This window comes from Ictidomys tridecemlineatus, chromosome 1 (assembly GCF_052094955.1).
Source record: "Ictidomys tridecemlineatus isolate mIctTri1 chromosome 1, mIctTri1.hap1, whole genome shotgun sequence".
NCBI lineage: Eukaryota > Metazoa > Chordata > Mammalia > Rodentia > Sciuridae > Ictidomys > Ictidomys tridecemlineatus.
In genome coordinates this window covers 18,709,992-18,733,583 of record NC_135477.1, presented here as the reverse complement: position 1 = coordinate 18,733,583, position 23,592 = coordinate 18,709,992, and the positions used below count along the sequence as shown (strand labels likewise).

General features: G+C 44.6%; 1 protein-coding gene across 6 annotated transcripts in view; it reads right to left on the bottom strand.

Moving 5' to 3' along the window:
- The window catches only part of Xpnpep1 (X-prolyl aminopeptidase 1), a 51,846-nt gene that overhangs the window by 8,768 nt on the left and 19,486 nt on the right, over positions 1 to 23,592 (bottom strand). For all 6 annotated transcript variants that reach the window (XM_005320660.3, XM_040272108.2, XM_078052229.1 and 3 more), the window contains 12 exons: positions 15,655 to 15,718; positions 14,457 to 14,561; positions 12,866 to 12,958; positions 12,406 to 12,549; positions 10,663 to 10,758; positions 8,497 to 8,578; positions 6,792 to 7,002; positions 5,431 to 5,520; positions 4,761 to 4,811; positions 3,498 to 3,556; positions 3,289 to 3,366; positions 1,235 to 1,306 (listed from right to left, as the gene is read on the bottom strand). In XM_005320660.3, coding sequence (XP_005320717.1) covers positions 1,235 to 1,306; positions 3,289 to 3,366; positions 3,498 to 3,556; positions 4,761 to 4,811; positions 5,431 to 5,520; positions 6,792 to 7,002; positions 8,497 to 8,578; positions 10,663 to 10,758; positions 12,406 to 12,549; positions 12,866 to 12,958; positions 14,457 to 14,561; positions 15,655 to 15,718 — 1,145 coding nt within the window. The remainder of the gene's footprint in view (positions 1 to 1,234; positions 1,307 to 3,288; positions 3,367 to 3,497; positions 3,557 to 4,760; positions 4,812 to 5,430; positions 5,521 to 6,791; positions 7,003 to 8,496; positions 8,579 to 10,662; positions 10,759 to 12,405; positions 12,550 to 12,865; positions 12,959 to 14,456; positions 14,562 to 15,654; positions 15,719 to 23,592) is intronic.

The window sequence follows — 23,592 nt, the reverse complement described above, 5'->3', positions numbered from 1 at the left end:
CCACTCCCCTTTTACTCTACTATGGGTTCTTCGGGGAAGAATAAAGGGGGAATTGACTGCTAATGGGGATAAGGTTTCCTTCCAGGGTGAAAATGTTCTAAAATTGATTGTGGTGATGGCTATGCAACACTGTGCATGTACCATAAAAAAAAATAATAATAATAATCAGTTTTACATTTTGAGTGGATCGTATGGTACATGAATTATATATCTCAATACAAGACAAAGTGTAAATATAAAAACGGCCTGATAAATGGGAGTGAACTTGACCCTGAAACACATTGTTGGTCTACAGTATGAAGACTGTTCTGTGAGAGACACCGTCACTAAGGTAATGAGAAATACACAGGTGTCTACTTGTAGCATAAGAGGGCCAATTCAATTCCTCATTAGGAAGGCGAGGAATTTATTGGACAAAGACAATAGAAATGCCCAAATGCATCTCTTAATACACCCTAGCCTATATCCCTGGCACAGAAAGGATAAGTCTAGAAATCTTGCTAAAACTTGAAAGTGAACAGGTTATACCATTTTGAAGCCGTCCTAGAGCACTTGGCATAAGGCTGATACACCAGCCCTCATGTTCCAAGGCCAGGCTATGGTTATCCTATAACTGGCTGAGCTCCTTTGATAACTAGGCTTTCCATCCTAACTGCTGTGATGAATGGAGCACTCCAAGTCCTCGATTGTGAGATCTCTGATTAGACAGCATCTATTCTCACTCCTCCTCAAAGTTCCATGTGGACACCCAGCCAAATGTTAGGATCCCCTCTGAGAAACTATGTGGAGCAGATGACCATGAAAGCAGCAAGACAGAAAGAAGAAAATTCAGAAATTTAGGGGCATTCACTCATTCAAAATTAACCCTTACTTCCTAAGACCCAGGAGAAGCTACAAGACTGGGGGGCTGGCAGACAATTCTATGGGCTAGGGCAGAAAACTTCCCAGGGGTGTCAAAAGCTTGGTTCATTTCACAGTTATTTATTTAGTACTTTAACAACTTCTAGCCAAGAACTAAACATTTTCTATCAGTCGTTTGTGGGAAGAGAGTCACAACTGGGCTATTTCAACTACAGGTGAGAAAAAGGACAAGACAGGAACAATTCTATCAGTGGCAGCACAGAATGGGATCCGCAGCTGAGCACTCTTGACTGGAGTACGGCTTATCCGCCCACTTAACTGCCTTGAACCTACAGGGTCAAGTTCTGTGGCAGCCCTGGTCCAGTTCACTTACTTGTATTGAGCGCCTGAGTCAATGAGGTACACCTCATCCAGTGACAAGGTCCTATTCGTCTCAGGGACCGGCCTAACAAAATTAATTAAAAATTAGTTATTCCACAAATGTAAACACTTGATGAATCTGAGAGAAGGGCACATAGGGTTTCTTGTTCTATTCTTAAACTTAAGTATGAAATTATATCAAAAGAAACTTACCCAATAAATTTATTGTTCCAACTAGTATTTTTTTAAATATTTTTTAGTTGTAGATGGACACAATATCTTTATTTATTAATTTTTATGTGGTGCTGAAGATTGAACCCAATGCCTCACATGTACGAAGTAAGTGCTCTACCACTGAGCTACAGCCTGAGCCCTTCTAACTAGTATTAAACTTATACTATTCAAAGAATCACTCAAAACTATCTCCCCAACTAGATAAAGAGTTCAAGAGGAAGGAAAAATAACACATTTATCTATATCTACCTGTGTTTGTGCTGGAACAAAACCAGCATTTAAAAGAAGTGACTCATAAAAGCCACAGAAACAAGGATCCATGGCAGCAGGAGGACTAAGCTAGAGCCATGGGAATGGGTCACTGGCAGCCTCACTAGTTTCTGGGGACCCTAGGACTTGCCACAGCTTCCAGGTCCCTCCTTTAGTCCTGACCTCCTCATTTGCCTCCCTACTCATTTCTGAGACCATCAGACAGGCAGAGGTGCAGGGGTTGTAAATGTCTCCATTTGAGAGAAACACTGAAGGGATTTTGCTGGGAAAAGAATAGATCACAGTACTTTTCAGCTAGGGCACTTTTCTCCAGATGAATGTGAGGTATTTTAAAAAGTGGTCTGGTCTCCCCAGGCCATTTTCCAGGCAATATCACTCACTGATGGGAAATGCCCAAAAGAATAAGAGCATTCCATGCCTGGCTCTGCATGCACCAACCCCTCTCCAGCAATAAGGGCACCAGTAGGCACATGAGCTGCACAACCAACCCAAAGACAACCAGATGTGTACCCAGCCTTCAAGCACACTGCCTCGAAACAGGCTTCTGACAGCCTGCAATGAAGAATACCACAGGAGAAGCAAATTTTTCCCCACTTGGTTTAAAAACTTTTAATGCTTTAATCACATGAAAAATTCCAGGGTAACTTCGAGCCAGAAAATTCATCATCTGAATTAAACTGAAATCCCTTTGATATTTTTATGTTGGAACAGAAGGATTAATGTGAGAGAACTGTACTGTCACATCTGTGACTATCTCCCACACAGCTTCAAAATGTGCCCCGAGACTAAAAACTCTAAATGTGATTATTAAAAGGGGGCGGGGGATCATACTCAAGTACAGCCAGGGAGACAGACCAGGGAGACTTTTTCTGAACATAGCAGATAGAGACACACAGGACTCAAGATGCCCAGCGCAAAGTGAAGGCTGAGCTGAGTGACACTGAAGCTGAAGCCCTTGGCCATACCCAGGGTGACATTTCCCTTCATCTCCACAAGCAACTCTGCCAATCCTAAGCCTATCAGTGCCCCTCTGTCTCACAGATTAAGGATGCTCTGTTCTGGGTCCTTGGGCTCTCAAAGATCATGTGATACAAACTCCCACAGACCAGGCTGCAAGCCCAAGGGATGGGGGAGAGGGCTCTGTTATCTCTATCCAAAACAGGCTGCATATCACCTAGTGCTGTTTTTTTGGTATGGAGGTGATGGAACTCACAGGATGGATGAACTAGGACACCAATAAGACCGTTACTATGAAAAAAGAAAAGCACTCAAATTCCAGTCATCGAGAGGCAAGAGCAATGGACAGTTTCTGCAGCCTCAAACATGAAAGCAGTGTCATCTGCACTGTGGAATGCCACACTGCACCTAAAAGGAGACCTCCAAAGGGTAGAGGCTGGGGAATTTAGAGAAAGTAAGACCTCTGAGGTCTTATTTCCCTGAATTTTATAGTCTCAACAGACATACAGAGGTGGGCACAGGGGCCTCTGGTAAAATAATGTCTCTCCCCTGCTCAGGCTCCTGTGCAGAAGCAGCAGCAAAGCCAGGCTCCTCCGCATGCCTTACGCGTAGTGAATGATGGCGCCGTTGGGTCCCGTACTGGAAATTGTGGGGAAGCTCAGGTCCACAAAGTCAGCCTGTTGCCTGGAAAAGACACAGAGGGCAAAGCTGCTCAAACATTTTGGACCGTGCTGAGAATCAGGACCTTTCCAGCCTCATTTACCTTGCCAGGCAACTCAGCATACAGTTCACTGATCTCCCAAATGGAACCTCACCTGCGGAATTCCTCAGCTTTGTCAGCAGCTGAGATCTCTGTCACGCCACCTTTGGGAACCTGCAAAAAAAGTGCATGTTAAGAAAGTACATTAAAAGCTTGCTTCTTCCTCAATTCCCAGTATTAGCTGTCTAATCTACAAGACACAACTGTCTGCTCTTTAACAGGAAGGGAATTTCCAGAGGTTCTCACCAAAATATCTAAAGCAGAAGCATTTATATTTGTTTAATTTTTCACCCTTTTTAGGAAATCATCCTAAAGAAATAAAAAGGATAAATGCAAAGATATCATTGCAGAGTTACTGAAAATAGAAAAATATTAAAAACAAATGAAACAATCAAAAATAGGAGGAATGGGTAAGTAAATCAGTCTTCCCATTAGATGCAGTCTCTATTTAGATGCTTTCTTAAGGCCTCAAAGCACATGGAAAATGCTCATGTTCATGATCCTAAGTGAAGAAAATAAAATACAAAATTATGTCTACATACTGAAAGACATACAAAATTATTTATATCTTGAAAAACAGAAATCATTTGAAAAAATATAAATACGGACAAATAAAACCATGGAGAAGAATAGTGGAAAATAAGGATATTTCCTTTTTCCAATTAAAGAGTTGTTTATAACATAAAATTTAAAGGGGACACAATATTGTTTAATAAAGAAGTTGCATTCTTGTCAACTACAGGGATGGATAGGCAAGAAATTAATGGATGATCCAATTTAATACAAAAAGTTTTATGGGTTAAAGTTCAAAATGTAAACAAAGAGGGCTGGGGTTGTGGCTCAGCAGCAGAGTGCTCACCTAGTACATTCGAGGCCCTGGGTTTGATCCTCAGCACCACATTAAAAATAAATAAATAAATAAAGTAAAGGTATTGTGTCCAACTACAACTAAAAAAAAAGTATTTAAAAAAATGTACACAAAGGTCTGTTTTCTCCAAGTATAATCAAATCACCTATAATAATAAGGGTCATTTTTCCTATTCTACTTTTCCTTAAATTCCACTTAGTATGTCTTCCTAATCCAAAAAGGATCCACTGTGTTAGAGAATTTTTCTTCTTCCTTGTTACTATGTTCTATAATTAAAAATTTTAAAATATGCATATACACACCAAAGTTAGAGAAAAAGTTACTAAAAGAGATCACTAAAATTAGACCACATGATCAACAGAGCACAGAGGAAGCCACAGTTAGAGATCCCATGTAGGTATTTCTCGGAATCATTTATATCCATGTGTTCAATGATGTCTAAGAACCAACCTCTTTCTCCAACCAGTTAAAGAGTTCACAGAGGGCAACAGCATCTTTAATCTGTACAAACACAGAGACATTTTTTAAATTATTACTGAAAGTTAGAGGGCCAAATTCAGAGGGCCACCCCTAAAACAATCCAGAAAGAGTAGCACCTATCGGATCACCAACCACCAGCAATCAGGGTTTTACAGGCAGACATTTCCTGGAAGCTAGTTGACAGCAATTCCTATTAACAGAGAACAGGCTCCTCTGCTAGCAGTAATTGAGAAACAGGCAAGAAGGGTCCTCAAAGCGTGGGCAGTTCCCCAAGGCTGAACTCCTGCCCTACAGGAGCCAGGAAAGACAAGACACTGCTCCAAAGCTGTCTCTGATACCAGATCTTTCTGGGCACCCCCCACCCCACCTTGAAACATAATCCAGCCCCTTTTCTTCATCACCTTCACATCTTCACCATCCTCCAGACCACCATCTTTACAAAGTATAAGGCTGTACCTTATACTTTGTAAAGACCTAACCCATTGAGTGTTTTATTTCATTCTCTAATCATCTCTGGAAGGTCCAGAAGACTGAGGCTGAGAGAGTCCAACTTGTGCCAGGCCCAGGACCACTCAGTAGGTGAGGGATTGAACCTTCTGGCCCCTCCCAGCCCATCTTCTGCTCTGGCTGCTCTACTCACATGAGCCCGCCTCATGCCTTCTGACTCGGCTGCATTCTTCACAGCTTTGGCAATGCAGATGGGGGTGTAAGGCATACAGCAGCGGTGATCCTGGGGACACAGGGCAGTAGAATGGGAAACAGGGCCTGCTCCACCTGCCCTGACCATGTAGTCACCCCTTCACCAAACAAAACACACTTGAGGATTTCCACTCAGGCCGCACCAGCCCCCTGGGGCCTGGAGACCCCCCCACTTTGGTAGATGACCCTGAGCATGATAAAAGGAGTTTGAGTTCATTTAAAAGAAATAAGAATATCATACAAGACGTCCTCCTCCATCCCTGCCCCACAGCTCAGAGGCCGCAGGCTGCTACCCTGGGCAAGATACCCCTTTCCAAGCCTCAGCAGTTGTGGTCAGAGTTCACTACATGCTCATCAAGGATGAGAATAAGTTAAAACTTAGCACTAGGAAGGGGGCTTCGGAGCACCTGGCATATAATTTCTCATACTGCTTTTCTATCCCCTCTCTCCCACTCTCTCATACACACACACACACACACACACACACACACACACACCCCTAATGAAACATGAAAGGCAAGAGTGATCACTACTTGGATAAAGAAAGTAAAGCTCTTCGTGACTGAGTGGCTTGCCAGAGGTCACACACAGTATGACAGTGGCAGGGATGCAATGACAAGCTGTGTCTAGAGAACCAGGCCTCAGCTTCTCCCAGAATGGTGGGACCACTGCTCAGTGGAGGAGAGGACAATGCTGAGCCTGCCACAGGCACTTGGCAACCAGAAGCCCAGGGCACAACAGAAGAAAAGCTTCCTTCTAAAGAGGCCTAGATTCCAGTCCTGTCCCAGACTCCACCTAAAATGAGGCAACAGGTACCCACTGCTTAGCATTGCCCAGAAGGAGCTGCTGTTATGATCGTTTGATCTTTGACAAATGCCCTCAAAGGCCTCAAGTTCCTAGGCTAAAACAGTAGGTGGAAGACAGGGTGTACACAGAAGGTGTTCTCACCCCATCTGCACCCTTATTTACTTAGCATTCTGTCCTAAATAATTTTCAAAACATCAAAGCCCCATACGCTGTTTATATTTTTTTTTCATACACACTAAATGCTGAAACAAACACGTTTAAATAAACCTAAGTATGAATGTGTGCCACCTAAGACCATCTTTCATGCCACACTCTGGCTGACACAGGCCTCAATGAGCTAGAAGGGCCTCAGACCTCGATATAGCTCCAGCTCTAAGTCTGATTGAGAAAGACAACAGCACAGACCCCACAGCCTCTGCTCCAAAAACAGGTATATAGGATGCCAGAACTAGAGGGGCTAGCAGGATTCAGGCAGGCCAGAGTGGGACCACCAACCTTAGGGATGGCCTCGCTCACAGCATAGCTGGCCTTGTCGCTGATCCACACCTTCTCCCTCGGGGAGAGGTCGACACACAGGGACTTGAGCTGGCTCAGGATGGACTTGTAAGGAAGCACCTGGATTCTGTATTCAGCCTCCAGGCCCAAGTCAAGAAGCAAGTGCTCCTTCACACTGGGGGCATCTATGCGGTCCCCATCGATGAAGAGCCTGCATAAGGGTCAGAGGTGGGTGACAGAAAAAGGAGGGCACATGAGTAAGGAGGTAAGAATACACACACACACATAGACACACACACACAAAATGGGTTCTTTCTGCCAGGAACCAAATCCAAGCAGCTTTTCCTCCCTTCCACTGCCTCCATGAATCTTGCCCTCCCAACTGTGTTCCCATCCAGTATGCGGTTATCATCCACCAACTACCCAAGCCAGAAACCTGGGCACTGTCCTCCCTGACACCTCTCCTCTCCTCCATTAAGATCTTGGAACCTACAGCCAAGTGCCCATCACATCTGTCAGCTCTATTTGCAGTCTGGCCAGTTGCCACCCCAGCTTGGGCCACCACCTCTCAGCTTCCAAGTCTGGCCCCATCCATTCTATTTTTCAGTCATTACATTCTTTACAATTTATAAGACTGATCATGTGGTTCCCTCTGAACAGCTCATTCAGTAGCTCCCTGTTGTTCTCAGGACAAGAGCGTGAGCTCCTAAGCTTGGCCCACAGGCCTTTCTTTTCTGTGGCCCCTGCTTACCTTCTGGCCACACTCTGGCTCTGACCACATTGAACCACTGCGGGTCCTCCACATGCGCTGCTAACTCCTGCCGGGGCCTCTGAAAATGCTGTTCCCTCCACCTGATCACATTGCGCACTCCTCCTCACCCTGCCATTCACCAGCTAATTCACACTTACCCATAATCTTTGCTTCAATATTACTTTCCCTAAGAGTGGCCTCTGAACCCCAAGTCTAGTCTAGGCCCCTGCTAGAAGTTGTTCGTACCCCCTGACAGGCTGGTGCCCACTTACATGCCTGAATCCCTCAGGTAGAAGAGACACTTATCTTCCCAACTCTAACCCAAGATTGTCTGTTGTCATTCACCCTAACACCTAACACAGGCCCCCAGCACACAGCGCAGGCACTCAATAAATGTACTGTCCAAATGAAGAAAGCCATCCAGTAGAAGAACAATGACAGGAAGGCCACAAACAAGGCTTTGAAAAGATAAACTGACAATTTAACAAAGCACAGTTCAGGGGACTTTCTCAGACCTTAAAATGATCATTTCTGACCTTCAAAATGACTGTGTTTATTTGCATTGTGGACCCAGCATGGCATAATTAAACCTATACACGTTTATATCCCTTTGCACTGGCTGCTATAAACCTGGAATCAAATATGCAGCCCGAACAAGACCTTGCAGCAGGAATGTTGTGAACTAACCTCACTCCAGCTTTGTCCAAATATCCTCACCTACTTATTTCTTAATCTCATGGTACTATAAATGCTTTCATAGACTTCAAGTCATATGAGGGGTTAAAGGAGAGGCAGGATATAAATAAGCACCTAGGGTAAGGAAGACAAGAAGAGAACGGGGAAAGGGCAGGAGAAAGGAAGCACATCAGCAAAATGTCAGGCTGGGACCTGAAAGGGAGCCTGGGGCTCCGAAGAGCTGCGGGGAGGCTGTCCAAGTGGGGGTTAAACACTCACATGATCGTCTCTAGTCCTATGATTGCATAGGAGAAAAATACTGGATTGTGCTCCACATCTGATCCTCGGAGATTGAACAGCCCTAAAAAAGGAAAGCAAAGTCCCTGTCACCTGCCTGGCTTCCAAGTCATGCTTTAAGAGGTAGCCTATCGGAGAGGGAAAGGCTTTCATATGGACTCAATGACTATTAAAGGACTCAAACATCACTCAAAAAGCAAGAACCTCAGTCCTGGCTCCACCTCTGAGTTGCAACTGCTGGTGTCTGCCACCTGATGGCACCAGAACTGTTTCTTAGGCCATTGTGTCACTGTCCCGAGATGGGAACAGAAGAATTCTTAGTCAGAAAATATGAGAAATGCCCACCAAATGGTTGAAATGACCCGCCTAGCAGTGACCTGCCAGGCTTGGCTTTCCTGCACACAAAACTCTAGCACTCCCAAATAAAAGGGGAGAGCCAAGCACTCTCTCCTTCCTGAGAAAAATAGCCAGGGGTAGAAAAACTAGGACCCACCCACAAGGGAGGCCAAATGAGGACCCCTCTGAGCCCCTGGAAGCACAGCTTCCCGTCAGAAGCAGAAGAAAAGCAGTGAGTCATGAGGCTGTGGCCCATGAATGAAACCAGAGCCTGCAGGCCACCCACGGTCTGCTGTTACCAAGATGGGTGGAGGACCCGCCTGCAGCCAGGGTCTGGGGTCTAGTGAGGTCACTGAGCATTTGAGAAACTAGAGAGACCAGCAGAGAGCACAGCTCTACTCCCAGGGCTTCCGGCTCCCAAATGCTTGCTCTCAGGAGGACCAAAGGGCAAAAAGGCCCCAGCACAAAAAATGCTGCCTCCATTTTAACATAACAGCCTCTTGAAGCAAAACGGTGAGACCATAGTTTTTGCCCATCATTAGCCTTTTTTAAAAAATGACAGCATCTGGGGCTGGTGAGGGGTGAAAAAGATGGGTCAAAAGCTCTACCATACACATACCAACACCACCCCAAAGCCAAAGAAATAGAAAGAAGAAAATTATCAGAAACCAAGATATGGATTTATGAGCCAAGATTTGGGTGGTAGCATTATAATAAATTGTGGGAAAACTGGAAATAACCCAAAGGTCATCCATAGGGAGATGGCTATGCAAATTTTATAGCATAGTCATTTAATGGAATGCTTAATACTTAAAATATGCTTGTATACACTTAGAGCACACTGATATATTTTAAAAAACAGGCTACAAAAAATGACATGTGCATAGAAATATTACCACTGTCTCTAGCTCACAGGATTATAAGTGATTTTTGTCTTCCTTCTATTTCCTCCACACTCTTCAGCTTTTCCAAAATGAAAATGTGTTTCTGTTACACTCAAGGGGAGAAACTAGCCTTGTATGTTTTTTTCTCTGATGGTGGAATTATTAAGCTAATTAGGGACATATATCACTGATACATTTGACAAGTTTAGGGGATTAAAGAGATGAGATGGGACTGAAGAGACAGGACACTTGTGTGCAGTAGGGTCTCTTTTTCCAGGGAGGAGGTAAAAAGATAAAGCAGTGCCCTCTGGGTCAACCTGGGTGAAATCCAGCCAGAAAATAGGAGACAGGAGAGGAAGTTTCAACCAGATTCCTTCAGGTTCTAGAAGACAATAGAAGGTTCTAAACAATTGCAAGGAAGCAGTTTAAGATCTAAGGACTGAGAAACTGCTACTGTATCAAAGGGCCTGAGAGGAACTTTCAGTCCCTGAGTTTACTGAGGTAGAAATGTTTCTAGACCATTCTCACTGAGAAGACTTTGGAAAACCATAGGAAAAGTATAAAGAAAAAAATATATATCTCTTAAAATCCCACTCCTACAGCTATAAGAGGCTGACAGGAAATATTTGGAGGAAATGCCCTTCCTCAGAGGAGCCACAGTCCCAAGAAGTGGGCATCACCCATGGATTCATCAGGAGCCCCCTGGCTATAATAAGGCTCCAGGTGAGGCTACAGCCCCTCCCCCACACGCTGTCATTCTTTCTCCTTCATCCTAACTAACATCTCCTATACCCATTTGGTGACACAGTCACCAAAAGGCTTATTCCCTGGCCACTCAGAAAGCTGAATGGCATGAACACACAGATTCCCAAAGACCCAAAAGAAGAGATCGGGTTACACTCCCAAGCAGTGAAACCAGGGCACTCACAGGCAATCTCATCCAGGGCAGTGACCACAAACCACACAATGTTCCTCTCCGCCATTTTCAACCGAAGGTCTGCAATCTTGTCCTTCCAGGAAATGCCTATAGAAAACAAACATGCTTGTGACTCCAATTCTGATCCCAGGAAGCAAGAGAAGTCAAGTGAAAAATCCCATCCCAAACACTTAGCAACCACCATAACTTACAGGAAGCTTGATGCTTGCATAGGCAGGAGGCCCAGATGCAAGTCCTGTGCAAGAGGCACGACTCTGACAAGCCACCTGCCCATCAAGAGCCCTGACTGCCTCACCAGCAAAATTTATTCATTTTTTCACATGACAAATGCCTATGAAGCACCTACATAGATGCCAGAGCTCTCTACCATGCTGGTCACTGACTGCAGTTACAGCCCTGGACTAGACCCAGACCCTGTCCTGATGGGGTTTATAATCTAGAAAAGAGGACAATTAAATCAGCAATTAATTACACTACTGTCTAAAGACCAATGCAACAGGGAATACCAAGAAAACTATGTGAACACACCACAAAGCAGAGAAAAGTGACCCCCGTTCTCACAGGATAGGAATATCACTTTACATTCCTGAGGCCTCAAGAATTGCTTTCAATGTTAAGACCTAGGAATTCCCTGTGCCTGTGACTACCCCTTGCAACTCACACTCACTCCACTCAACACAATGAAGGCCTCCCTGCTGCTCCCAGGATAAAAGTGCAGCCTAGAGGAATTCACCCCATAGTCACCCAACTACCCCACCACAGGGGCATTGGTAACTAAAGTTACAGTCACCTGTATCTAGGATAAGCATCTCTTATTTACCCAGCACCTAGCACAGTGCCCTGCACATAATAAAATGAAAATTTACCAGCAATACTTGTTTTCCTTTCTCCTACAACAATACGTCAGAGCCTCTGCTTTAGTAAAAATTAAAAAATAAAAAATTCAAACCATGCTGATGGAAAATATTTAGCTGACCCTGGACCCATCCTCCCCAATGTGTGATACTCTCTGGTGAGGTGTCACACAGGAAAGCAAGCTGGGGGCTGCCCCACCACCAATGGTTGTTTTGAAGATCAGCTCAAGAATGCTATTTAAAATTTGGCAGAGAGACTAGGCTGTAATGTTTTCTTCCCAGACCCCTCTGGGCAATCTGCCTACATTCCAGACATCCCCCAAGCACCTCTGTTTCTACAGCAAGACTCCCTCCTCTGTAACTCCACCTCCCAGTTCTCTCCCTCTACCCTTTCACTGCTGTTATAGATTCACACTTTTGTCTCCTACAAACAGTGCACAGAACATGCTACTCACTCACCACTACCACACAGGCCAATAAGCACCCACACCCAGACAGAAGGTAAAGATGGAGGTGGGCCTCGAAGGTAAACCTACAAACCCTAACATCAGAAAAGGAAATAAATCCTAGAAACTGCTAAGTTCTGTTTCTAGTATTAGACAGTAGAGAATCAGTTAGCAGGTAAAAGGGGAAAAATTAAGTCTTCTCAGTAGTATCCAAAAAGCCACCCAGAAGAGTTTTACAAAAACAAATCAAGCCAAAGTGAGTGGCAAGTTGATGGCAACAGTGGAGACCAACAGAGCCCCTGCTTTTGTCAAATGTGCTGCTAGTCCACAGTGGGCGGTCCTCTAGGCAGCTCAGATTCGACTGATTCAGATGGCAGCAAGTATGAGAGGTGGGGGGCAGAAGCTGGGCCTGCTAGACACAGCATGGTACTCACCTGTATAATCCAAGCCCAGTGTGAGGAGGGGCTTACAGGGGCGCTCAGGTCGGTCTGTCCAGATTTTATCGACAAGGTTTTCCTTCACAGGAATGAGGTGGTGGCCAGCACTTCGCAGGACCTTGGCCATCTTCTTCCAGTAATCTGAAAAGACATGCAAATGGCCAGCCATGAATTGGACACCATTTCATCTTAGGTAGGCAGCAGGGCCCTACAAGCCAGGCACCCACTGAAGGGCCACCCTCTCAGGGCCCAGTGAGAGGTGAGTAAGGTGAGGAACTGTCAGAGGACGCCTTCACCACTGATGGCTTTCCCCTGCTCTGTCCCAGAACTCTTCTCCCATCTTGACCTCTATTATGACACCAAATCATGCTGAGCCACATTCCACACACAAACAAGGATCAAGAGGAGTCTAGAAGTCACTTCTTTACCCATGCTGGAAGGGACTGAGGTCACTCACCTGTAGGAATGATGAGTGGGTCTACACCCACCCTGGATCCTTCAGGAAGCACACTCACCAGCCAGTCTTCCTGAGTTGGAGTGTCCTTCAGACCTAGGGAAGGAGAACTAATGAGAAACGATTTCCAGATAGTGCAAGTCATCCACACCAGGACAGCAGCAGGTTCCTATATTAAGGACATTCTTTAAGGTGGACTGGCAGCATTTAGAAAATATGAACCAGGATTGAGATCCTGGAAAGATACAGAAGGAGTGGGAAGAGCATGAGACCAAAGGGAGAAAAAGCATGACTGTCATTCAACTCCTGGCAAAATGTCCTCCTGGGATCACCGCAACACAGGTACATGGCTGGTGTTGTTGCAAAAAATCACCTCAGTCAGCATTTAGTCACTTCCCATCACTATTCACCTGACAAGAACCCAAGCAGTGATCTGGTCAAGGCCAGGTGCTGGGATCCTTCCCTCACATCACACTGCAGAGCAAGGAACAACATTTTACCAATTCCTTCCCCTCATCTACAAGGTCAAGGTCACAGAGAAAAGGCCCCCAGTCCACTTGAGAGTTGAGCACAGGCTTGGTCACAAAGAAATCTTTCAAAGATTACAGAGGGCACAAAGGAGCCTGCTGTCATGGCAGTCAGCACAGTCCTGGGCTTCCCAATTCCTGAGAGACAGCCCTTTCTTCTTGTTTCTACTAAATAAACTTCAAAGGGGAACTATAATTTTTACAATCCAGTTTTTCTTTAATAAAGTCCTATCTTCTCTATTTATACTTTTTTGAAATAGATTTTTATTAAGCAATTAATATTCAGGTAAAATACATACAGAATAAAAGCTCACATTTTCTGAAACAGTCCTTATCCTTACTGTTTTCTCTACTGACTCTTGGTATAACCACATAACCACAAAAGGGAAATTCAAAGGTTTATAAAGAAATGAGCTCATGAATCCCAATTCTAAAAAGCTGCCTGGAGGCTGGCATGGAGTTTTATTTTGCTATTTGATTCTTTCCTATTTTTTTACAAGCCACTAAACAAACCACTTTATTAACGAAGTTTTTGTTAGGGCCCCTGGTGTAACTTCTACAGGATGAAGTCACATCATTTCCTAGCAGATAAATCTTTGGCAAAACACCTGTGGTGAATCACTCACTGGCCAACAAAACCCACTGTAATCTTCCTAACACAGGGGACACACCTGAGAAAAAATAGATTTAGAGACAGACAGCAAACCAGAGGGGCTTGAAAGGGAGACTGACATACCTGCTAGCCCCAAGCTACTTTAACAAACAGACAGTATTTGCCCCTTTGCCATTTTGACCCCAAAGTGCTAATAGACATGACACCTTGAGTTTGTGGATCTCAAAGAGAGAAGCCTTCAATTTCCCCTCTGTAAAATGACTACCCTGAATCACACCCCTCCAAAACTGAATGTGCAATGGTACAGATTTGAAGGAATGCCAATTTCTTGGTTTTCCTTAAATTCTCAAAAGGGTCCATGATGTGATAAAAGATTAAGATCCAAGAGTCCCAAAGAGCTGGTCATGTCCCAGATCAGGTCAACTAAAGTGAGGCTAACCATGCCTCTACCCACCCATCTTCATGAGTGTCCAGTTGCTATCCATCTGCTTGGCAGCCTGCAGAAAGTAGCGCCCATCGGTCCACATGGCTGCATGCTCCTCAGTGATGATGGCTGTGCCTGTAGTAGAGAAGCAAATAAAAGAGAAACGTTTCTGACCACATCCAGAAGTTCCACAAAATGGCAGCAGGCAAGAGACAGCTATGAAAGGACAGTCCCAGTGGGGCAGGTGTGTTCTTGACTCAGGCAAGAAAGCAATAACACTAAAGAACCAGCTGTGGGTCAAGCTCTGAAGGAAGCAGCCGTGAGGTCTAGGCTGCTGGGGCACTGCCTCTGAGCAGAAAGGATCCCACATGTGCCACAGAGGTTAAGGCAAGAAGAACTGAGAACTGTGGGCCTATAGCCAAAATGGTCTTCTAACCAATGACAATTTTTGCCTAGTGGTCACTGCCATTCCTCTGCTCTATCAGACACTCCAAAGGAGGCGTTTCACCCTTTCCACCCTGAGTGTTCCCAGTGACTCACCAGTCAACAGTTAGAAGTCTGTGCCTCCTAACTCTACCTGCCCTTGATTCCCACAGGCCCGGGGGCTTTCAGCAAGTGACAGCCAAAACCAATCCTAATAGGCCAACTAACACAAGAACTTCCACCAAAGAAAGCAGTGGTGCTACCCACAGGGGGAGAGGGGCTCACCCTATGTCCAGCTCACTTAAGGCCTGGGAGCCTGAAGAAAACCACCTGAAATACCCAAGGGGACAACAGTTTTGGAAAAGTTAGGAAAAATGAAGCTCAACATTATTTAAGTTAACAGAGAAAACAAAAGCCAAGCGCCTGGAGAATTATGCAGGACCAATAAGTCAAGACAGGAGTCCTATGGTGCCACTGAAGTCCCATTTCTTGTTTGAGGTGATAGTTACACAGGCACATTCAGTTTAATTGATACTGTTTTCTGTGTGTAGGCCATGTTCAATAAGAAGTTTAAAATTTAAAAAAGTTTTTAGGAAAAAAAAAAACAAAACTTTGAAACTAAAAACTCAAAGAACAAAAAGGTCACCAAAAGGTGATTTCATTGAGCTGGGAGGAGGCTCACACAGAGGCTCAAAGGGGACCTCTGGTTGCATTTTCTTTTTGGTTCTATATCACAGGCTGAAACTTGGTTCAGTTATTTGGGGGAAGTGAACAAAAGTACAAGAAAGACAATTCAGCCACTCACCCGCAGAGCCATCAAATCCAGAGACAAAGGCCCTCCGACAGTCACATGGAGCAATATACTCGCTCTGGAAAACAGATGACAACACATCAGTACAAGCCTTGCTCGGGGCCAGTGGGAACTACAAAGGTCAGGGAATCCTTGGCACCTCCCCAGAGAAGCCAATGGTCTAGTTAAAAAGGCAAGTTGAACTTTTTATTTTTTAAATTACCATACACCACACAAGGCTAATTAAGGGCTGAAAGAGTTATCTCCTCTACCCCCTTTCTTAATTTGGAAAACAAAGCAAGTGAAGAGAAACAGATAAAAATTGCTCTTTCCTCAATAGCCTTCTCCCCTCCCTTATCACTGACATTTAGGCATCTGTTATTTTTCTGAAAAGTAGAGCTGAATTTCTGTTTTAAGCGCTAATAATTCTCTAACTTGTTTCTGAACTTCCTGTTTGCATCCCCTCCAAGGTAGCATCACCAGTCTCTCCCACGCAGGCCCTGTCCCTTCCTGTTAGGGAATGAGCGGAAACGCTTCCTCCAACCCAGGAGGCTTCAGCAAAAGAAAACAAGTCCAAAACCAGGTCCTCCCCACTGAGAATCCCCTTGTCTCTGAGTGGAGGGGCCAGCGGGTGAAGAAAGTAAAACCTGGCTAGGGGACAGGAGGCATATGAATAATTTATGGTAATAGCCAGAGAGGCACAGGGAGCTTAAGGAACTTGCCTCAGGCCAACAGCAGATATAGGACTTGAACCCAAGCAGTCAGCTCCAGGGCCTGCCTACCCATACATGGCACCTCTCTCTGACCCTTATGACAACTCTTCAGGATACGACAAATAGCAAGTAAGAAAAACAAGGTTCAAAGAGACAATCTTTAAGTAACGTGCCCACTGACAGGGTGATGGTGGGCCAGGATCCAAGATCAGCTCTGCTCACATCCAGAGCTGCTTCATGTTAGTGGGTTTCTCCCACACCAAAGGACTCAGCAAGATTAAGAATCCTTAGGGTGGGGTATGAGGCTGCTGGCCAGAGCCCAAGGCATTTTGGGGACAGTCAACATAATATGGGGGGGAAAATACATGCCCATGTTCCACTCCTGCCTTGTGGGTGAGAATTGGCCCTTTCACCAAGGCATCCACATTACACCCTAAAACCAGCCCAGGACCCCTCCAAGGAGATGCTAGAAGGGCCAGCAGATAAAACTCCAATGCAGCAGGAAGGTGCTCTGGGTCACACCCACTTCCCACCCAGCCCAGCTGCATGGCCTGCCACAAGGCCTTAGCTTCTCTTCTCTAAAACTGGTCATTTCATGCTACATGCACCTGCAGGCACATGTTTTATCCCCAAAACATATGACTATTTCATAGAGTCCCAAGGAAACAGAAAGGGCTTCAGCATCACTTATGAACTGGAGAATCTTATAAGACTTAGGGGGTTGTGGGAGAGGCACTGGGGGCACTAGGAGAGCTCTACCATTAGAGCTACACACACACTACTTTTTACTTTTTGAGTCTAAGTTGGTGAGGCTGGCCTCAAATTTGTGATCCTCCTGCCTCAGTCCTCTTGAGTTGCTGGGATCACAGGCATGCACCACTGTACCCAGCTAGAATCCTTGTTTATTAACCCAGGGATCACTGGGTACAAAACTTTTTTTAAAAAAAGGGGGCTTGGGATATAACTCAGTTGGTAGAATGCTTGCCTTACATGCTCTGGATTCGATTCCCAGCACCACTAAATAATAATAATAACAAAAGGGGCAAGAGTTGTGGCTCAGTGGTAGAGAGCTTGCCTTGCACGTATGAGGCACTGGGTTCGATAATAAACACCACATATAAATACATAAAGGTATTGTGTCCATCTACAACTAAAAAACAGTTTTCTTTAAATTTTTTTTAAAATAATAATAATAAAAGTACTAACAGGACAGTAAGTTAATGTCTCAAAACTTGCCTGAAACCTGTAAGTGCTACATGGATGCCACAGACGAAATAGCTAATCTCTTCTTCCTGAACAGTGAGAAAGTCTCTTAGAGACTGGGGCGACAACGCTAACAAAAATAACTTGTGCTAAAAAATCACTGCACACACGGGAAATACACAGTGAGAACTCATCTCAACTGATGACATGACTCTACTGACTTGGGCCCTCCTCCCTGTGTCACAGAGTGAGGAGGCTCCACAGCTGCCAGAGAAGGCAATGCTTATCTCATCTGGTGGACCATTTTTGCTCAGGGGCACAGTTCTTCAGGAAGCCAGCCCCCTTGGCTGGACAAGTCTGAGAGTGGGGACAGGCAACCCAGAGGGTTTATCCAGACTTCCCATCAGAAAGGCAGGGGAAGGATTTCTCTGAAGGGACACAGAATTAACACCAGATGCACAGTTCAGTTTGGGATTCAGACAAGGTCTGAGGCAAGAACCAGACATGACCTAAGTGGTCAACATGCCAGGAAGACATGGCTGAAGACGCTGGCCGCAGCCTCACCTCCACACCAACAGACTACACAGAACCCAGGCAAGCATGGGGCCTGGGTCTCCATTCTTCCCCAGCCACAAAGCTGGCAGGGTGTGGGACATTCTTCCCAGAGCACTGCAAAGGGCCTATGGCATGCTCAGAAAAAGACACAAAGAAACACAGCTGGTGGCACTTCTCCAAAATTTCTCACTTCTATCTCTGATAACAGGACTCAGTCCAAACCTCCATCATCTCTACCTGAATCACTGCCCTTATAATACGTTTTTTACACACAAAGGGAGTCTTTCAGAAATACACACACACACACACACACACACACACATATTTACATTAGATCATATTAGCATGTTCCCTAAAACCTTCTAATGGCTTTCTAGCACATTTAAGATATAGTCCAAACCCTGGCCTGGTCCCCAAGGCACCACTGGATTTGCCCCTATTTTTCTCAGGGACTCTTACTCCCTTTCACAATGCTCCAACCACCCCAGCCTCCTTTCCGTTCTCTCCGCATCCTGAACTCCGAGATGCTTCAGGGCCTTTGTCTATGCTCTTTCCTGTTTCTATAAAGAGCCCTCTCTTTGATCATGACATGGCCAGCTCCTTCTCACTTTATATTTCAGATCCACTGTCACCAACTCAGAGACACCGGCCTGAACTACCCAGCTAATGTAGCCACCTGGCCCCTTTGAACTCTCTGTATAGAACATTTTCTAGATTTTTCTCCTCTTAGTTAAGAATTTACATTTTTACTGTATTGTTCCTCCCATAATATAAGCTCCATGACATCACAGTGGTTGTCACTGTGCCTATACACAGTACAGGTGACATGCTGTAGGTCCTCAAACCATACTTAAAGAATAAATGAACAAGAGGAGGAAAGCTGAATCTTAAAACCTTAACCATCTCTGTGAAGATGGAAGAAGGAGTCATGAGCCAAGGAGTAAAGGTCACCCCTAGGAGCTGGAAAAGGCAGAGAAGTGGGTCCTCCTCTGGAGCCTCAGAAGCAATGCAGCCCTAGTGACCACTGTAGACTTCAGACCCCCTAGAAATATGAAGGAAGAAATTTGCACTGTTTTAAGCATTACATTTGTGGTACTTGATTATGGCAGTGGCAGAAATCTAATAACAGGGGAAAGATCTGAAGGGATTTTAATTGGAATTTCAAACTCCAATACCTCAGGCATGTAAGCCAAACAAGTCAAGCAAGACAAGAGGTGTCTTTTCTAAGGAGAGAAGCCCTTACTCGGCTCTCATTCTTGTCTTGCTGGGACTCAGGTCACATGTCGTCAACCTTCAATATTTCAGAAGAAGATAGAAGTATATGTGTTCATGAGAAATCACCCAAGTTTTAAACGCTGGCATCTAATTCAAACATCATAAATAAAACACAGCTAAATAAAGCACATCTATAAACTACTGGGAAGGAAAAAAGAAAAAGCCATAGTCCTCTCTCAAAATCTGGCTCAAACACATGGTCTTCCAAGAAGCTTTCTAACCAACTCCAGCTTTCAGAGACCTCCCACATCTCTGAATTTTACAGGACCATCCACATGGTAGTTATCCACACTGTGCCTTGAATGATAACAATACTTGCTAAAATATTCGGCTGAACACCTGTTAGATGCCAATAACTATATATTCATTTCCTCTATTCTAACTCACAGCAGCTCTGGAAGGATCCATCCTTCTACCTACCCATGAAAAGAAAAAAAAAAAAAAAAGAAGAAGAAGAAGAAAAAGAAGCAACAGCCCAGAGGAGAAAATTACTTACTTCCCCAAGGAACCCCCACTGTAAATGGCAGGGTCAGGATCCAACTTCCGGTCCAACTAATAAAAGTCCCCACCCAGGGTGTAGTTCAGTGGTAGAGCACTTGCCTAGCATGCACCAAGCTCTGGGTTTGATCCCCAGCACAATAAAAAATAAAATAAAAAAAAAAAGTTCCCATCCATGCTAGGCTGTCAAGTCACCTCTTCTAATCTCAGAGGTTGCGTACATCTACTTTCACTATTAGATTATAAACTCCCATGGAACAAGGAATATAAATCATGTTTCACACTTGCCTCTACAGTCATCAACCATGCAATATCGCCTACAAGTAGGAATCAGACCCACATTCAAGCCTGGCTCTCAGTTTATGAGCTGGGCATATGTTGGGTTCAACTTGCCCATGTGTAAAATGAGGAAGATGAGAAAACCCACAGCAAAGGGTAAGGTGTGATGTAAGCAGTGAGCACACGCTCGGCACTGATGGACTGTAGCATATATTACTCTGCATCAGGCAATGAGCTAGACTCTGTAGGAAACATAATGAAATATCTTCTTAGAGCAGACAATCTGGCCAGCAAAATAAGAGAGTTATTGCATGAAATGTCAGCAGTAATGCACAACCACATAAACTATGCTGAATAGGCAATACAAAATTTGCTATAGTTTTCAGGGCCGGGGTTGTGGCTCAGTGGTAGAATGCTTGCCTAGCATGCATAAGGCACTAGGTTTGATCCCCGGAACCACATAAAAATAAAAACAAATAAAATAAAGGTATTGTGTCCATCTACACCTAAAAAAATATATTTTTTAAAAAATTTGCTACAGTTTTAAGGATATAGAGATTTGTCTTAAATCCATCAGGACAAGCTCAGAGGTTTGACCCAGGCCACCATGGACAGGTGAGGAAGAGCAAGAGAACAATGTAGAGAGAAGGAAAGGTGTAAGAAGGCCAAGAAGCAAGAGGCAAGGTCTGGGGGAGGCTGGCGATAAATGCTGGGTTCACAAAAATCTCACTATTCCAATAACTTACGAAAATGGGGGAAGAAAGCACACAAACGTACAGAAATAACCTCTCCAAAATCTGTGATGGCTCTCCGACCTTAAGGATTCATGGAAAGAGAGAATCACTGGAATTCTTTATTCTTATATAGGGGACATACAAGGGGAGGTTCCATGGAACATTCTATCCCAAAAAGGGCAAAGGGATAGGATTACAAAGGAACAAGTGAGTGTAATTCAACCCCACCAGGTGACATCTACTTGTGGAGCCACACCTCATTATCGGAGCAGAGGTAAGACCCAAGTTATTGTGGGGTGCAGTGTTTATTTTCTCTTGCTGAGGACTTAAGGGCATGTATTTCCAGAGCAACTCCCACAGGAGGCAGCAAGCCTACTGGCCTAACAGGGCAGGAAGTTCAAGGAAGCAGCAGAGATTTCTGGCAAGGCCGTCTGAAGACAAGGTCAAAGACATCAACCCTTACCCTAAGCTTGAACTTTATCCTGCAAGTTCTAGACAGACACTTGAAGACCAGAGCTGGGATTTAAAAAGAGTGGTCACCATGGCCACATGCATATGGAACAGGGCAAGGAAGACTGATGGCTGAGTGATGACTGAGGTTACCAGAGCACCTACTGGGATGACACCTTCCCCTCCCTGACCCTCCACTCCCATACGCCTAGCACATGCCTCAAACATAGGAGGTTTTCAATGAAAACAAAACTGAACGAATAAATGGTTGACTGTCCACAGGAAGTACCAGAGTGTAAATTGTGAATAAAGACATGGATTCCTTGTGCCCAGATATTTAGATAACTCCCAGTCTTTGGAAATTTCTTATTCTCTCCTAAATGGAACCAAGTCGAGGTATGCGGTGAAAACAAATAGTTGTCCAAAGATTCATATTCCTACCTTAGTGTAGAAGAGTCACTGAAAAGTGTCTGTCCAACCAGGACTTCATTTCCTAGGCCCTCTTATATCTAGGTGATGTCATGTAACTAGGTCTTACCAATAGAATGTGTATGGGAAGTGATGTCTGGGTCAGGGCACTTAAATATGGGTGTTCCCTCTCCTTACTCCTTTCTGGGGTAGGGGTGAATAGGATGGAAAGAGCCTGGATCCTACCCAGGAAATCCACTCTTGTACTTGAAGATAAAAGCCTTCACAGTATCAAGCCACTGACACTTTAAGATGGGTTACAACTTCTGGCATTACCCTAGTTCACACAGTTGCCAAAATCACTACCCCTCCTAGGAAAAAGCCTCTTAAAGTACAAAACAAACAAACCAGGAAGCTGGAGGAACAGAAAAGCGTTCAAAGAGTTTAGGAAAATCTGATTTGTATCTTCCAGAAGAAGGAACCATAAACACAGTGAAATATATTGGCAGAGTCTCTGACAAATATGACCCTTTTATAAGCCAAGCCCAAGAATTTAATATGGATCCTTTCAGATGGGGAGGATGAGGAACTGGGATTTCTAAAAGGAAGTACTTACACAGCTCTGGGCCCAACCAATGATTCTCCTGATTTGAAGCCAATGGTGCCCACAAATCCCAATGTTTCACTTAAGACACTACATGAAAGCCTCCAGATTACCAGAGAAAAAGGACAAGTCCTCACTGTAAAAGTCCCCTTGGGCCTAAATTCATTATACCACAACCTTTGTTCTCAGTTTTAAAAAAAGAAATCCTCAGAGGGGTAGAGGACAGAGAGCAGCAGACCACTGGAGTGCCAAGTCCTTGAGTAATTGTGCAATTGGGGTACGTTTCTCTGTAGTAGGGAACAGTGTGTGGGTGTGTGTATTTGTGTTTTGGAAAATACACAAAGGATAGAATTCAAGATTCCCCTTCACTTCTCCAACATCCTCCCTTCCCCACCCAAAAAGAGAAATTCCATCAACCTTGAATCAAGCCTGAAATGAAACAATAAGGAGCAAGAGTCACAGAGAACAGAGCCTCTCTATTGCTGAAGAGGCTGCTGTGCAGGTCACACACAAAGCCAACCCTTCCTTCTTGTTCTCACAGTCTTGGCAAGGACCCAGAAACCCACTTAATAGAGTCACCCCAACGATGCCCCTGCTCTCCACAGGAACTGAAACAAAGCCTATTTCTTTTTATTGATGGCACCACAAATACCTGGGCCCCAAAATTCCCAGTCCTCTCTGCCTCCTGCATATGAAGCTCACATGTAATCCAGGTTCTACTACTTCTCTTCCCAGTTCCTCTTCTCTGCTCTGCTCCTAATGCTGGACCCAAGTCCAGGCCCTCTTTTCCCAGATTCTGGGATCCTGAAATTGCCTCTAAACATGTTTCTCAATTCCCAGTGTGTGCCTTCTCCAATCCGTATTACATATGGCTCCTGATGATCTTGTCACCCTCATTTCAAAGGCCCTCAGTGGGTCTCTGCTCCCATAAACCCAAACTCCTGTCTGGGAGCCAAGGCCACCCATGGCTGGACAGGTCCCTCTATGGCTTTCTTCACATTTATCATTATGCCTGTTCCCCTCGTCTCAAAGATTTTTCATGGTATATCTTCTATGCCTATGTCTCTCTCCATACATCCAAATTCTACCTCTTCACATTCCAATTTAAATGGTACTTCCCCCAGGAAGCCTTCTTTGACCCTGGCTGGCTTAAAATATTCTGTCTCACCTATGAATGCCTTCTATACTTTATATAAACCTATGCTGTCCATTACAGCAGCCACCAGTCACATGC